The sequence below is a fragment of the Anarhichas minor genome, unplaced genomic scaffold (genome assembly GCF_050575085.1).
Source record: "Anarhichas minor isolate MPS153535 unplaced genomic scaffold, ASM5057508v1 ptg000007l, whole genome shotgun sequence".
Classification (NCBI taxonomy): domain Eukaryota; kingdom Metazoa; phylum Chordata; class Actinopteri; order Perciformes; family Anarhichadidae; genus Anarhichas; species Anarhichas minor.
The window spans coordinates 21,280,001-21,295,694 of record NW_027466453.1 but is presented as its reverse complement, the minus strand read 5'-3'; the positions used below and the strand labels follow the sequence as shown (position 1 = coordinate 21,295,694).

Genomic DNA, 15,694 nt, shown 5'->3' with positions numbered 1-15,694 from the left:
ATACTGTATGTGTCAAAATAAAAGCCTGCATTAACACCCCCCCCCCCCCACACACACACACACACACAGCCAATATCTTCAATACCTCCTCCTGGTTTTAACAACTATACACCTGACCCCCTTTGATGGCGGAAATCCTCCATTGCTTGTGATCGGAGGAGATTCCTGCAGCCAACGCTCCCTCAAGTGGCAACAATAAGTCACTCTTCATGAGCGGTGTTACCATGTTGGCTGATTTCTCTGTTTTCCCTTTCAGGTGTAACTAGACCTGAACTCTGGTGGCTCACTGAAGCCCCCATGTGGACTCGAGTGGAAACATCTGCTGCAGCTCTTGAGATAAAAATGTTCCAGTGCATGAATGGACAAATATTTTACTAAATGATCTGAACCTGGAAAAAAGCCCAATAAAAAAACGTGTCTGACTGCAACAGCAGCCGTTTAATCTGAGGTTCTCTCTCTTTATCTAAACTGAAAGGAACACGTGGAGATCTCAGCTCAGCTGATTACAAAGAAATACAAATGTGTTTAAGAGTCACATTAACGAGTCAAAGTCTGTAATCGGTCAATCAACAGGAAACTATTAAACAAGACATTTTGGAGAACTCACCCTGAGAAACTGGGATCGACTTTTTTTCTCCATGTTGTGACATTTTATAGACAATCGTTTAAACTAGAAGATAATAAACAATTAATTGAGAATGAAAATAATCGTTGGTTGCAGCTCTAAACATGAACACACAAATATAGATGTGAAACTGATCTTTATGGTATATGTTTGTCATAAAACATTCATACATTTTGATACTGTGCGCTAACGTTCCCGTCCGTCTAGCACGTCTTTAGCAGGACGTCTGATGGAGGACGTCTGATGTCCCCCAAGACCCGTTTGAGAGGAGAACTTTGAGGAGAACCTTCAGGCCAAAGAGCTGATATCAGATCAGCCTGACCTCACAATCAGACAGCAGACTAGCGGGAAAGGGAAGCAGCACACGAAGCTTCTCCACTAGCTGAACACCAGACAGGTTAGGCTAGCTGGATGACGTCATGCTAATAACTTATTTAGCTTTTTAAAACAACGGGGACAGATCCAGCACGGACAGCTAGGGAGTGAGGGACATGAAGCACCTGCTGAGACATGATGTATAGTTATAAATACATCATTATATATATGTGTGTTTTATATTATAGTGAATATTATTATGATATATATATTATATGATATACATTATTCTATTATACTGAATATTATTATGATATATTATATGATATATATTATTATATTATACTGATTTTATATATATATATATATATATATATTATTATATTATACTGATTATATATATATATATATATATATTATACTGAATTCCCTGTGAGGGTGACACAAATATGATGTCCTGACGTGTTTGTCAAAGTGATATTTACTGCTTTTTTTCATGTTGGAATAAAGGTTAAATATTTAACTGCAAAGTAGTAATACGCGTTTGATACCATCATTTGTTTGCATTAAATCATTCTGGGATGTTTGCTGAAATTGATTGGATGCAGCACAGCCCTACAGAGAACATGTTCCACCAGCTAACACTGGGTACAACACTCACCATATTAATATCATTTGCCAAAATAAAGGTTACAAAACACAAAGTTCAAGATGAAATGACTAACGTTTTATAGATCATATTATCGTGAACATCTGATATTGTGGCAGCTCTACCACAGAGAATACAGTCCATCGAGAGGGAACCAAACTTCATGGGAATCCATCTAATACCATGTGAAATATGGATTTTAACAATATCCCCTTAATAACAGAATGAATGTCGTTAAATAAAAACATTTGGCACATTCCAGCTGTTGTGGTTGGCAACCACAGATTGACACGTCTCATGTTTGATGGACGTGACTATTAACTATGAGGGATCTTTTTATTGTCTTTACTGAAAAACAAACTGTACTCATCGCTCAGCTTTGTAAAATGCAGGAAATCTACAGCATCTTTTCTGTAATGAAAACCACACGAGCCAAATGAAGAAAACAACTCATTGAAATAAAAGCACTCGTGTTTCTCTCAGTTAAAAGTCTGTTCTTCACTCGGGCCTTCAGCAGGTCTTCAGCCTCTTGGTCTCTTGGCTGTGCGTCGCCTCCTCCTCGTCCTGGACTCTTTTAGCTCGGCTCACGTCGGGCGTCTTCTCCACCTCGGAGACGCTTCCTCCCGGGTTTCTCAGCTCCCTTTTCTCCCGTCTCCCCTCCATCTCGCCGATCTCCTCAGCGAAAAGGGTTTTAAGTGCGGGAATGAGCCCGGGGAGGATTTTAAAGTCCCCGAAGCGAATCTGAGGAAAGAGGAAATGGAGGAAATGATTGACTAGCAGGTTGTAACTCCTAAAAACAAGAGAGGCTCAGAAGAAAGAACACCATACATTCAGCTTCAGCTCAAATGATGCATTCAGGTGCAATCGTATATATACACACAAGAAAAAGGCTTCCCTATTCAGCTGATGAAGACGTCACACGACTTACTCTCATGTGGTCAAACGATATCCCCACTCTGTTGTTGAAGTCCTCGCTGAAGAGGGGGATCTTGGCATAGCGCTGGCTAAAGTGGTTCAACATGATGAAGTCGGCGTTCATCCTCATGCCGATGCCGATGGCCTGCGAGGTCGTGCTGTCAGGGAAAAAAACAACAACACGGAGCACGAAGCAGAGAGATTTACTGACGTCTCAGTTTTAGGGACATAAAAGATGTTTTTGCGAAAACAGACTCTCACTCTGGAAGCATAAAAAAAAGGTGCAGAAATCAATATCATATCTGTGGAGAGTAGAGATATTTAACAATGCACTCAAGACATAAGTGCAACCTCAAACAGGCACTAAAGTGCATTTATTTTGTTTGCCGTTCCTTATTCTATTCAATTCACATCTCTGCAGTTTGTGACTTTACTCACCTGTGTCTTTTCTCCACAGCTTCCTCCTCCATCCCGTCCTCCAGCGTGGCCTCGTGGATCAGTAAGGTTGCATTCTTTCCTGAAAAGAAAAGAAAAAAGAAAAGTGGAATGAGAGTCCTGAATCACAGAGAAGCACTAACAGCCTCTTCCCCCTCAGGAAATCAATCAGGCGGTCGGAGTAATCAAGAATCGGCATGCCCTGGTTTTGTCCGGCGAGCCGATGCCATCTATAATGAACAGGCGTGGGACACACTCGCCGTCTCCGGGAGGCTTCGCTTGGACCGAATCCAGTCAAGCAATTTAAGAAGAGTCAATGAAGTGGGATCCCGCAGGAACCTCTTTAGAGAGAGGCCTGCCAGCTCGCAGAGTGATCGAAAGCATTAAGGAATATCTGATCAATTATTCAGATGCAGTTCGATGACCTTGTATGAAGCTCTCTGGATTATTGAAAGCCTCCTCCGCTCGATTTGCTCTCACACGCCCTGTGTGTAGATACACTTTGAGTTAAATGTGGAACTGACCGGTGTGTACGAAGGCATCGCAGGGCATGGTGTCGCCAGAGAACGCCAGTTTCCAGCCGGACCGGTGAGAGAAGCTGCAGGCGAAGGCGTTCTTACAGTGACGCACGGTGCACGTCTGGAACTGAGACACACACACACACACATAAATAATAAATACATTTAAAAAGACACGTCACTAACAAAACTGATGTGATGTTTAAACACCTTCTCCAAATCGTTCTCCTTCAGCAGTCCCTGGATGAACAACTTCGTCCTCTGCCTGGGCACCTCGCCGTCGTCGCACAGAACTTTGTTCGGGATGAGGCTGAAAAACACAAAAACACACGAAATAAAAGACGTCGAGTCCACAACAATATAGATCTCTTAATTAAAAAGGGTTTATCTCTGTACGCTCAGGGTGCTTTTCATTATGCAAACGAGGATTTCCAAAGTGGCAACCTCCGGTTCTGCCGAGTGAAGCCGAAGCTGCATGTCTTAAAGCTGCATTCTCTCTACTGTCCACCAGGGGGCGACTCCTCTGGTTGTATAGAAGTCTATGAGAAAATTACTCTACTTCTCTCTTGATTTATTACCTCAGTAAACATTGTAAACATGAGTTTATGGTCTCAATCTCTAGTTTCAAGTCTTCTTCAATACGGCATGATGTTCATTTAGTACATTATGGTCCATTTAGAGTCAAACAGACCATAAAGCAGGGGATGCTTTAGGGCGGGGCTACTGTGATTGACAGGTCTGTACCAGAGACGTATATGGTTGCAAAAAACAAATGGGTGTTGTGACGATGACTACGTCCACTTCTTAAATAGAGTCTGTGGTCTTGCATTTAAGGGATCGGAAGATCCTCCAGGATGGTTGAGGGGCAACAATGTCTGGTTCTGATGAGTCGGCATAATGAAAGGTTCCCTCAGTGGTGGGAGGTAACGAAGCAAATATCACCATGAAGCTGAATAAAACACTAAAACTGAACACACACACACACATCCATAGACTGCGTTCACATACTTGATGTGGTTGAGGATCTCCTCGCAGTGATCGTGATACTGGCTGAGCCAGCTCATGATCTGCACCGGAGCCACGAGGTAGACGGGGCTGAACGTCTCTCCCAACGTTGTCTGGGAGACACAAACAATTACGTTTGTTTAATAAATAATTATTTAGTAATTTTTCATTACATTAAATGACCGAAAGTTAGGACGTCGTATTAGAGTCCTTACAGTTAAAAAGGAAAAATGTCTAGATGTCTTATGATTTCCATATTCTGTTCTTTTACGTACCAGTGCTCGTTCCCTCTGATAAAGCAACATGAGCAGCCCCTACGAAGAAGAAGAAGAAAAGGTTATTTTGAAGCAGCTCCCTTTCCACTGAAGTGATCTGTATTTCCTCGTATTAAGACACAACGTAGTTGCATCGCATCGTATCGTGCACAGCTGCTTACCGTGTGGTGGTCAGCGTGCATGTGTGAGATGAAGACGGTTGAGATCTTGGACAGAGCGTCGTCCACGTCGTCTCCGTAGTGTCTGCAGAGCTGACCGAAGGTTCCCTCTCCACAGTCCAGCAGCACCGACTGAGTCGGGCTGCATGCAGAGAACGAACAGAAGAACAAACTCAATTAATGCATAAACAAAAGAGAAAGAAGTGTCTTCTTCCTTGCATCACCACGATGTGCTTGAGCCACACTGACAGACTTTCAGGTGCACTCCATCTCCATAAAGTCATTTTAATTTCATTTCATACAGATATGCACCAAAAAACCCACAGAGTTTTATTAAATCTTCAGCTTATATTTTGGGTAAAATGTTGCGTTGGAAGTGATCAAAATAAAGAGTGGAATTAAGTGAATTTTAGGAGATTATAAAACCAAGAACAACAAACTACAGAAGAACTTGTGCTGCAAACAGTAGTTTTATGATCCACTTTTCATTTAGTTTCATTGGAACTAAATACAAATTAAGAGCAGATTTTATAAGTGGATCTACCCGTGTGGAAAGCGGAGATCCGTACCTGATATTAACTAAAGTGCCGCTGACGTTTCTGATCTTCATCGGTAGAGCCGAACCTGTTCCCAGGAAGACCACCTCGGGGTGTTTCTCTCCTGTAGAAAACAGAACATGCTGGTATACTTTCCCTTCACACCACTGGAGGATCCATCCACTTAAAAGTAACAAACTCTTTTGTCGGGCTGTGAACTAGGAGAAAGCAAAGGTCCCTCCGGAGGAGGTTTAAAGAGGAGAAACTCACCAGAAAGATCTGCGCCGTCAGCGGAGCAGATCTTCCTGCACTTGTCCACTTCTTCCAGAAAGTTTGGGACCTCAGACGCCTCTTTCACAAACTCCTCCGTGTTGCAGGAGGGGATGGCGTCTCTAACGAATGAGGAGCAGAGTCAAGAAGACACACACCGCTGCCCGCAACAACAAGAAAACAGGGATTCTTTCTCACATCTGACCTCGACGCGCCGCTGCAGTACTTGACAGAAACAGCGAAGAGGGAAAAGAAAAACCTGACACTTTGAAGACGAGGTTAAAAAAGACGAGCGGAGAAAGCGGCCGAGTGCAGTGGTCCGTTCCAGATTGTTTTCTGTGACGAGGCGCCGCTCGGAGCGGCAGAGTAATGTTGGCTACATTGGGGGGGGGGGGGGGGTGAAGGACAAACTAACCTTTGCCACTCCATGACGGGCCTGAGCTGGAACTTGAGCAGACACTCGGCTCTGACGTTTGGGACGTGCAGCTCAGCCGGAGCCTCCTGGGGAGGAAAACACAGTTACTGAGCCACTGCAGTCAGTACATTACATTACAGTACAGTACAGTACTGTGATACAGGAAACGTAGTGGAGGGGTGATTATGAAGTCATGTGATGTAATATATGTGCAACGTGCTACACACCAAAAATGTGAAATAAACGACCACCGCTGCCAACGATTTCTTTCATTTTCGATTAACTTTTTCGAAAATGTAAGAAAATTGTGAAAAATGCATTTTAGTCGTTTCCCAGAGTGCGTGTAGACGTTTAAATATCAAACATCCTGTTTTGTTGAACCGACTTTGTGTTTTTTTAAATGAAACAGATCAGGGAAACTAAAGAATATTTATTTACTTAAAAAGGTATGAAACAGAGAAACTCTTTTAGTTTTGTTGACTCATTTAATCCACTTCCTCTTAAACTCCTCCTCTCTGCTGCTCATCTTTAAAGAGGATTATTTCATTTTCTCTAGTTAGTTCTTCTTTGTCCATTGTATTATTAGATCTACTTGAGTTTGCAGCACATGATATAAGATGAAGAAGTTACGGTTCATGTCCCCTAGAAGCTCATTCAGGTCTGACTCAATGTGACCTTTCACCTTTTAGATCTGTGGAAGTTACAGACGTTAGTTTTGTGGGATACCTTTGACTTGTAGGACTTGAGTTCTGGAAAGATGTCGTGGTGGATCACGTTCAGCTGGGCCTGGATCTTGTGACTTCTGACGTTGTGGACCGTACAGACCTGCTCATTCAGGATCAGGTGTTCTGTTGTGGACGGAAACCTGCAGAAACACACACACACAAAACTCAAAAACAGCCAGAATGTCTGTGGAGTGTGTTTGTAAAGAGGGAGAAGACGAACCTCTCCATCCACCGTTTGTATTGATCGGTGGACAGAACGGACTCTGGAGTCATGTGGACCACCAGCGCAGCCGAGTCCTCCGTCGCTCCCGTCTGGTATCTGGAGGAGACGACACACTCAAACTTAAATACTACATTCAACATCCACAAACACTGAACAAAGATACGTATTTGAATTGAGTGTGATGGCTTATAGAAGGTATGATATCATTTATGAAATATTTACAATAAGGAAAGATCACCTTCTCCATGAGGCTCAGGAAACTAGATTTGGGAGAAGTGTAGAATGTATATTTCCTCTCTTATGTTTAATAAATATGTTTTATTTATTTATACCTCAAATGAAACTTTTGTGTTCTATAATAATATTGTAAAAACTGGAACGATGAATAATTCTGTAAAAGTATCCAAATAAAGACGACTCTGTGATAAATAAGAATAAATAAAATGTGCATCACAGTTCTTCTACCTCCTCAGCTGCGGGTCGGAGCAAACCGCCTCAACAAACTCCTCAGACGGACACTCGACGACGATAAAGACCGGTCCCGGATTAGTGGGGGTACAAACCTGCTCCGGCCGGATCTACAAGACGACGGACAGAGAAAATTAATTTCAGAGCTGCAGCTTAAAAAACAATAATAATAAAAAGAAGCGGGTTAAATCAGACGGGGAGCGTTCTTCTCGGCACCTCTTTTCCTTCGTACGTGACAGTTTTCCCGCCTTTCAGAGCTGCGATGAGCGGACCGATGGCTGCTGTTCCTCTGTGGAGGAAAAGAAGGTTTCATAACGTTTATCATAGAAGTTATGAACGGCAGCTTCATTACAATGATCACAGTAACTCATGTTAAATAATGTTAAAACACAGGCGGGTTCCAGCTTCTCCAATGCTATGTGATTATGCTGCTGTTTACGCGATTACTAATTTAAATATTTTGGGGGTTTGAATCATAGACTGGATATTGACATTGTGAGAGATCATTTTGTTACCATTTTATGGAACAAATAAATGATCAATTCATCAAAAAATAAATAAATCAACATATAATAAAAAATAAATTAGTCCCAATTACATAAATGGTTTATAATGAAATGATGTCTATAATGAAAACAACAACAATATATTCAAATAATCATTATTATTATTCTATAGAGAGCTAGAAGATATTAAAACTGTGTTTAAATTTGACTATTTCCATCCAATTAAATTAGGAAAAAGTCTCAATGAACTTGTTCCAACAGATAAACTGTTCATTCAAACCCAAAACATAATAATAATATTAATAATCAGACATTTGTGTAACATCTTGAATATGACGGTTAACACACCGAGTACAGCTTTAGTTTACGTCCTGAGCAGAGTAAAGAGATATTTATTTATATAGATAGATATATAAATATATCTATATAAAGTGTTGTCTCATAGAATACACTTTGGTTTGTGTTGTTGTGTGTTTGGGTAGAGGGAAGTGGTGATACTCAGTGTGCCGTTATGATAAATGACTGTATGAATATGATAAAAGGTTATCTGAATTCAAAGGCCTCTGCATTAATATAGCAATCAATAAAATCAGTAAATAAAGCGCCGTATATCAGACGACATCTTATCCTGATTAACACTAACGATCCACTCACACAGGCAGACCCAGCTCCCTCGCCTGAGCCACTAAGAAGTTTCCTTTCTTGGGGTGAAGCTGTGAAAGTAGAGAAGGAGAAGAAGAAGAAGAAGAAGAAGAAGAAGAAGAAGAGTGTCAGACACAAAGTGAGAACATCAGACATGACGACGGCGTTTTCTACAGTTTCCTACCTTACAAATGAAGGAAACCACCAGAGAATTATCTCTAGTTGCTCTCTGTCTGTCACCTGCAAGATATTACAAACAAACAACAACATCACTCATTGTGTCACTGAAAACACATTTTCACACTTAATTACACTTCAGTGGTGCTCCTTCATTTCCACTGTGCAATGCATTGTGGGACAACAGCCTCCGTCAACACCACACTCAAATATTAAGTGATTTTAGACTTTTTATTTCAAATATTAGGTCATTTCAGACTTCTTATTTACACCTGACTGACTTTTTTTAGCAGCATGATTGTCGGGAGGTTTGGTTCGGATGCTCACGTTTTAATAACTTTAAAAGATTGAGAATGAATCCTGAAGTCCTCAAAGCAGCAGACAACATTCACAGAGTTTGATTTTTGCCGAAGCTTCAGGATTTCCCCTTTTTAAGTTTGTGACTTATGCAAAATCCCCAAAACTCACTGTGATCGTCAGCGCGGCTGTTGCTGTGGTGGCCCCCCCTCCGGGGGGAGGGGGGGCCACCAGAGGGGCTGCTGCCGCCCGACTTGGGGGAGAGCTTTCTGCCGTCAGCCCTCGAGTGAGCTGAGAGAGAGAAGACACAAAATAATCAGCTGGAAAACCAAAAGCACTTTGAGAAAAGACCAAGAGGAGAGAAAGACTCACCGAATATTGGCACCTGGTATATGGTCATCGTCTCGTCAGAGTACGTCTCCTCAGTGTACGGTCGCACCGCTACGAGTGAACGACACAATCAACGTCACACAACTGATATCACACACACACACAACTAAAAAACATTTAATCAGATCAGAACATCCAACATACACAGCTTGATCTCATTTAGTGGTCCAGAAAACGACTTGATGGCGTGCAGATAGTTCCTCTTTAAGATAAAAACAAAAGGCAGAGAAGGAGAGGTTACAATAAAAACCAAACATACAGGATTTAATATGTAAAGACAGTATTGAATAATACAGTATTTAATATGTAAAGACAGTATTTAATATGTAAAGACAGTATTGAATATGTACGGTACAGTGTAGGTCGGGTTTCTCACCAGCTGTGGAGGTCCAGAGAGGACACACTCTGGAACACCGGTGTCCTTCAGGGTTAATATCATCCCTGCAGAAGAAGAAGAAGAATAAATCTCAGATATTCATTGATTCTATTGATCACACTCATCTTCTGTGTGTAAAGCTAACCGCTACACTTTGAGATTAAAAAGTGTGTTAGTTAACATTTCTGTGTTTGCTTTCTTATAATATGAATCTGCTCATGTTTTATGCAATAAAAATGTCTAAATGATGGAAGTGTTCTTTAAAAGGTAAACTTAAAATAAATAAAATATATATACAGAACATTTTACTCCAGTCTTCTATAACCTTCATTGGTTTCCTGTTGCTTTCAGAATAAAATTCAAACTCCTCTTTGTTTTACCAAACACTGGCTGGTCCGACTCCTCAGTAAATCTCATAAAAAGCTGTGAGTTTATAACGTTTTCTTTAATAAGCACATCGTATTTGTACAGTTTGCTTGTTTGTATGTACGTCTGGATGGATGTCTGTTTATTTGCTGCTATGTTTTTATGTAAAACACTCTTTGTGCACTTTATTTTATATTTTATATACTTCTGTACATTGTAATAAGTTTCTACTTTGCACTGTGTTGTTGTTGAATGTTAAGCACCTCCCGTCATGTCAAATTCCTTGTACCATGGCAATAAACGGTTCTGATTCTGATTAACTGCTTTTGTAGCTATGATGTGTTGCTTTACAAACACATTTGGATTTGAATATTAAAGCTGTAATGTTGTTACTTTATTGTTATTCGGATGTTACTGACCGGATAAACCTCCCACATTGTCCCAGCTCAGTCTGGTCAGGAGGATGTTGTCCAGTCGAGCAGCTTTCAGTCTGTCGGAGGAAAACATGAAGACGTTAATGACGTTAATGCTCTCCGTCTCCGTCCATCAGACTAAGATGATTTAAAACAAAACATATGTATTTAACACATTAAACCAGCTCACTTATGCTCCTGCATGAGTCTCTGTGTTCCTTCACCACAGTTGAACAGATATCTGCAGCAGAGAGGAGAGTTAGTCAGCACTTTATTTAACCTGCAACACTTTGTAGCTCGTTTATTTTTGTCACATGTGACTTTAGGAGGCTTTACACAGCCCATGTTTCAAAGTAAAAGCATGGCCTACTGAAGACTCCTTTGTGTATAAGTTACCTGTTGTACTCGGAGAAGACGTAGAGCGACGCCGCATTGTCTCTGCTTCCAGCACCGACCACCTGCACGTACACCGTGGACGGTCCGTGAACGTCCCCTCGCTTTACCCGGTTCTCTTTGGTCTTCACCCGCCGCAGCGGCTCCTTGTGGTTGGCCTTCTTCATACCCAACGGCTGCCTCGTCTCCGGGGGGTTGTTGTCATTGGTAGCCATTGTTCGGAACAACTGGAAAACAGTCCGTTGGAGAGGGAGATGACAGCTTGCGACAGCCGGAGGACCAGCAGAGAGAGTTCTGCCTTTAATAAACAGGAGCGTGAAGGACCTGAGCTTCAAACGGACCGTATTCATAATAAATACACTGCAATGATTCAAACAACCAGCGCCGATTAGTCAGTTAACACTCGTTTGTACATTTCCACGCTTTTTAAATGAAGAATAAGTTACCTAAAGGTAGCTGGGTGCACATTCAGCAGGACTTTAGAGGCTGGTTCACACATGTGACACTTTTTCCGGCATCTAATGATGACGTTGAGGAATCTTGACGCTCATTGGTCGGTGTAGTTATTATCCAGGTCTGTGGACCAATCACAGCGGCGTTTCAAGAGAAGGAGGCGGGGATAGCTCCAGTAAGTTACTGGTGCAGGTTACTGTATACCAAATTAGCTGATAAATATTATATATATATATATACACACACACACATTTTGTGTTAATATTCATATTGTGTAATTTTGTATTTTGAAGCCTGAGCAACATTGTTTTTTTTTTACTTTTTATACCAATAAAGAACTGAATCGAGTAGAAACTTTCAACTGCCGTACAGTATTTTCCATTTGAAGCCATCACATTAAGGTTTCAACTATAACTTTTAGATTTAAAATATATTTAAAGGGAAACAACGCCAAATTTCAACATTCATACATGTTATTCTTATGGTCTAAGACCCCAAACATATAAATAAACACTAACAAGTTCCTCCTGAATCCCAAAACATTCTACTGCTCTGTAGAATCCGTACGTAGATATGAAGAGCTCATTCTAAACTAACAAAAACACTGATTCTGATCTTATGAAACATACTTATTATATTCCCTCTATGCTAATAGATCTCCTGAATCCTCCACACTGACCCTTTAAGTTCAACCCATCCAAAGAACAGAGACACACACACACACACGTGTCCTTTCTCCTCCTTTATTCATACATCAGCATATAGTCCACTGTACAGCGAGGACTGGACTGCAGGTCTAACATGATTCGGACCACCGACACTTTTTAAACTGCTTTATACCCAGAGAAGCAAAGTTCCATTAAGATACCAAACACGATGCTTTCAGTTACGCACATGGAAGAGGTGGGACAATTCACAAAGAGCATGATTCCAGTATGTTGAAGAAGTGATTTTTTTTTCTTTTGGTTCCATAAATACAAGTTTGACATTATTATTATTATTCATTTTATTTTTTAAATCACTGTACTCACCACGGAGGTGTGTCCTCGTTAAGATGAGTCAAGACCATATGATTGATTCCGCTGCTACTATACTTACACGTGCGTCCGTGTGTGCGTGTGTGTGAGAGAGAGAGAGTGTGTGTGTGTGTGTGTGAGAACAAGAGAGAAACAGAAGTGTTGATATATTATACAGACATGAGTGAAATGAACACCACTGTTATTGCAAATGGTGAGTTCTTTTAGTGTTTGTTTTTTTACAATTCTCTTTTTAACACTGCAATAAGGGGACCAAGCAAATGTACATAAGGATTTAGTTTTGTTCACTTTCTCGTCTTTGTCTTCTTTTTCTTTTGTTTAAGTGTGTTTTACTGTTGCAGACTTGGTGAATATATTTATTGGTGCGTTGCCATCAGTCCATGTACATCGGGGAGCTGGGAGACGTCGGCATCTGATCCATGAGCCGGCACACGTAGCTCGCCACGTCCACCGAGCGCTCCTCGTACATCTGGATGAACGGATCTTTCTGGAAGAGGACAAAGAGGAAAAAGTCGAGTTACGATACCAACAAAAAAGAACAATGCAAGACAAAAATAAGAGCTCTTGTGACTGGATCTGAAGGGTGTTTCCTCATGTTTCTGTGTCTAAGTGACCAACACTTTATTTAATTGCTTCAGCATCGAGCGAAAAACGCTGCAGCTGCTCAACGTGCTGCAATGTAATCAATCCTCACCGTCAATGTACGGACGATAAACGTGCTGTTTTTTTTTTATGCTGACAGACTGAGATTGATTTTTCTTTACCTTACGTTTGATCCGGTCTGTTTGTCATCGAGTCTAACGGAGTCTCGCACAAGGAGAAGTCTAAATATTCCCCCATTATATTGAAACTCTTTCAAATAACACCGTCACTCCTCTCACTTAAGTTTCCATCGTTGTATAAAAGAACGTCTTATTTCTTTTCAGGGTTCTTTCCATAATTCTTTCAGACACTTGTCTAGTAACAACCTGAGCCCATCAGTGGACGTGCGTATACAGCGAGGAGTTAATTCCTTTAATAATGGACGTGTTTCAAAAGACTTGGATACAAAAACACGAGGAAAATAGGGTTGAAAAGGACCAAAGTCGTCCATTAACTCGGTTGTAAACATCTTAAGCGGATACTTTATGAGTGTAAACAGAACTCACCAGTAGCTCTTTGTACTTTGGCCTTTTTGACTCGTCCTTTGTAAGGCTGCAGAGAGGATGAAAAATAAAACAAGTGTTAGGAGGAGGAAGCTGCAGTTCAGCCATCTGTCCACCAGGGGGACAGCTGGAGTCTGCTCTCAAGGAAACAACTGGAAACAGGTTTTTGATTTCCTGACGTAAGAACATCATTTAAATATTTTTTTCAGGGAAATATTGCTGATTAATTTCCTCACCACACGTTGACAAAGGAGATGAATTTGGGAGAGAAGCGCCTCTCCTCCGAGTTGCTGAGCTGCGGCGGGTCTCCCCTCACCACCTGGGTCAGCTGGTCGAACACACTGTTCCACTTCGGGTAGGGGAACCTCCCAGTGGCCAGCTCGTACTGGAAGACACGGGACAACGGGATCAGGTACACCGCTGCTCGAACACCACACACCAGGTGTGAAGGGACATCAGAAGGACTCCAGCACCCTCTCCAAAATCAAATTCAAGCTCTTTTCAAAGTGCATTTTCAAGCTTTTCCAGCACCTCACAGTGGTGGTAAACAACCTGTTTATACACAGTACATACTGTATATACGGTTCACTGATTATTTCACTTCTTCGTCACATTAAATCAGATGTTATTGAGCTGTAAACTACCAGAATGATGCAGCATCCTGCAGGAGGGTGAGAAAATTAAACGAGTTTCATGTTTCAAAATGTGTCACCTGTTTGTAAGCAGACCTGGCATCCCATAATGAGCAATAAAGAGCCAATAAAAAACAATCACTCTAACAATGTGCAGAAGGTCGGCAGGCAATCAGCTCCTTCGGTCCTTCTTCAATTAAATCGAAAACAATCACTGGAGCTCCTGATCTCCTTAAACAGTGTTTTATAGTAAAGTAAATAACGATCACCTCCACTACTATCATAAACAATATACTAAAACATTAAACTTCCAGGAGAAAAAGCAGAGGTGCTATTTAATAAATGATGTGTATTCATCAAAGTATACATGATGGGTACAAACATCATGTACTTTAAACACAAATGTGAATCCTGAACAATGAGGCCGGTTAAATGAAGACGTTAGTATAACTCCTATGAATATGCAAGTGTTCAGTGTTCAGACTCACCAGCGTGATTCCCAAACTCCAAACGTCTGAGCGGACGTCGTAGCCCTGCCGGGACGCGCTCGGGTCTATTCGCTCCGGCTGGAAAAAACAAACAGGAAACAGATTCACGTTAAAGTTTCAAAACAAAAGTAGACGGATAAATAAAATCCACGCTGGACTCTCAAAGACACGAGTGTTTGATATAGACGACACATTTCAGGTAAATAAGAGCAGCGACGTGTTCGTGCAGCAGAAGAACTCTTTAAATCAACATGTTTACAGAATGAACTCTATTATTAAAACGGTGCTTCAGTTATTCAGCTGAACGTTGAGCTCTGATGATACAAACATCAGTGAGAAGAACGAGAACATTTCATCTATTAAGTAAAATATGTTAATGAACATCAATAAATCACCCACAGTGGACAGTAAACATTAAGTATTCTATACTAAACAATGCATGTACTAATCATTTCATTGCAGTACATTGCACAATAACAGTGCAGGATGTATACATCACAGTCCTGAATAAGGCTTCTTCTTCTTCTTCTTGTTGTCAGGAGAGTGAATGTTGTGCTTCGTCCTCCGTCTGCTGCGAGTTCTGTGAACCACCAGATGTCACTGTGTGTGTTGAAATCTTTCCTCAGCGCTAAGAGACACTAAAGGTATCCACCGATACGTTTTAAAGGCCTGATTTATACGACATTTTATTAATAAAAACATGGAGAAATGGATTTTTGTAGGTGTGTTGACAGTATTTTCTGATTTATGGAGTGACACAAAGAGACATCCTGATTCTCCTTCTGCAAAAACCTTTAAATCAAATAAGTCAACATGAAACAAGAATGTTGAACCTGGTTTTATCCGA

At 41.1% G+C, this 15,694-nt stretch overlaps 2 protein-coding genes across 8 annotated transcripts in view; both read right to left on the bottom strand.

Annotated features, from left to right (window-relative positions):
- Positions 1-1,645: 1,645 nt before the first annotated feature.
- On the bottom strand, positions 1,646-11,641 carry elac2 (elaC ribonuclease Z 2). Of its 4 annotated transcripts, none has more exons than XM_076086591.1 (26): positions 11,539-11,641; positions 11,096-11,390; positions 10,890-10,940; positions 10,706-10,776; positions 9,921-9,985; positions 9,689-9,746; positions 9,527-9,595; positions 9,395-9,445; positions 9,326-9,358; positions 8,865-8,920; positions 8,693-8,751; positions 7,749-7,821; positions 7,530-7,642; positions 7,062-7,160; positions 6,843-6,981; positions 6,117-6,202; positions 5,702-5,823; positions 5,465-5,555; positions 4,899-5,037; positions 4,738-4,776; positions 4,466-4,575; positions 3,668-3,767; positions 3,464-3,584; positions 2,943-3,021; positions 2,518-2,662; positions 1,646-2,330 (listed from the first exon to the last, which is right to left on the bottom strand). In XM_076086591.1, exons 1-26 carry the CDS (start codon positions 11,558-11,560, stop codon positions 2,100-2,102), a joined length of 2,517 nt encoding a protein of 838 aa, XP_075942706.1. In that variant the 5' UTR covers positions 11,561-11,641; the 3' UTR covers positions 1,646-2,099. The 4 variants fall into 4 exon arrangements, with proteins under 4 accessions (XP_075942706.1, XP_075942708.1, XP_075942705.1 ...); XM_076086593.1 differs by having other exon boundaries at positions 11,096-11,319; positions 11,539-11,589; XM_076086590.1 differs by having other exon boundaries at positions 11,096-11,607.
- A 631-nt stretch (positions 11,642-12,272) lies between these two features.
- map2k4a (mitogen-activated protein kinase kinase 4a) overlaps positions 12,273-15,694 on the bottom strand; it is a 10,162-nt gene continuing 6,740 nt past the window's right edge. For all 4 annotated transcript variants that reach the window (XM_076086594.1, XM_076086596.1, XM_076086595.1 and 1 more), the window contains 4 exons: positions 14,848-14,925; positions 13,964-14,112; positions 13,731-13,776; positions 12,273-13,069 (listed from right to left, as the gene is read on the bottom strand). In XM_076086594.1, the coding sequence (XP_075942709.1) occupies positions 12,956-13,069; positions 13,731-13,776; positions 13,964-14,112; positions 14,848-14,925 (387 nt within the window). In that variant the 3' untranslated portion in view covers positions 12,273-12,955. The remainder of the gene's footprint in view (positions 13,070-13,730; positions 13,777-13,963; positions 14,113-14,847; positions 14,926-15,694) is intronic.

What these genes read in the sequence shown, in the direction of transcription:
- elac2 (XM_076086589.1), bottom strand. Translation starts at nt 11,442, where the DNA reads ATGAATACGGTCCGTTTGAAGCTCAGGTCCTTCACGCTCCTGTTTATT. An exon ending in CGATGCCTTCGTACACACCG is followed by an intron (nt 3,022 to 3,463) that starts GTCAGTTCCACA and finishes TTTTCTTTTCAG; the next exon opens with GAAAGAATGCAACCTTACTG. An exon ending in GCTGTGGAGAAAAGACACAG is followed by an intron (nt 2,663 to 2,942) that starts GTGAGTAAAGTC and finishes TTTCCCTGACAG; the next exon opens with CACGACCTCGCAGGCCATCG.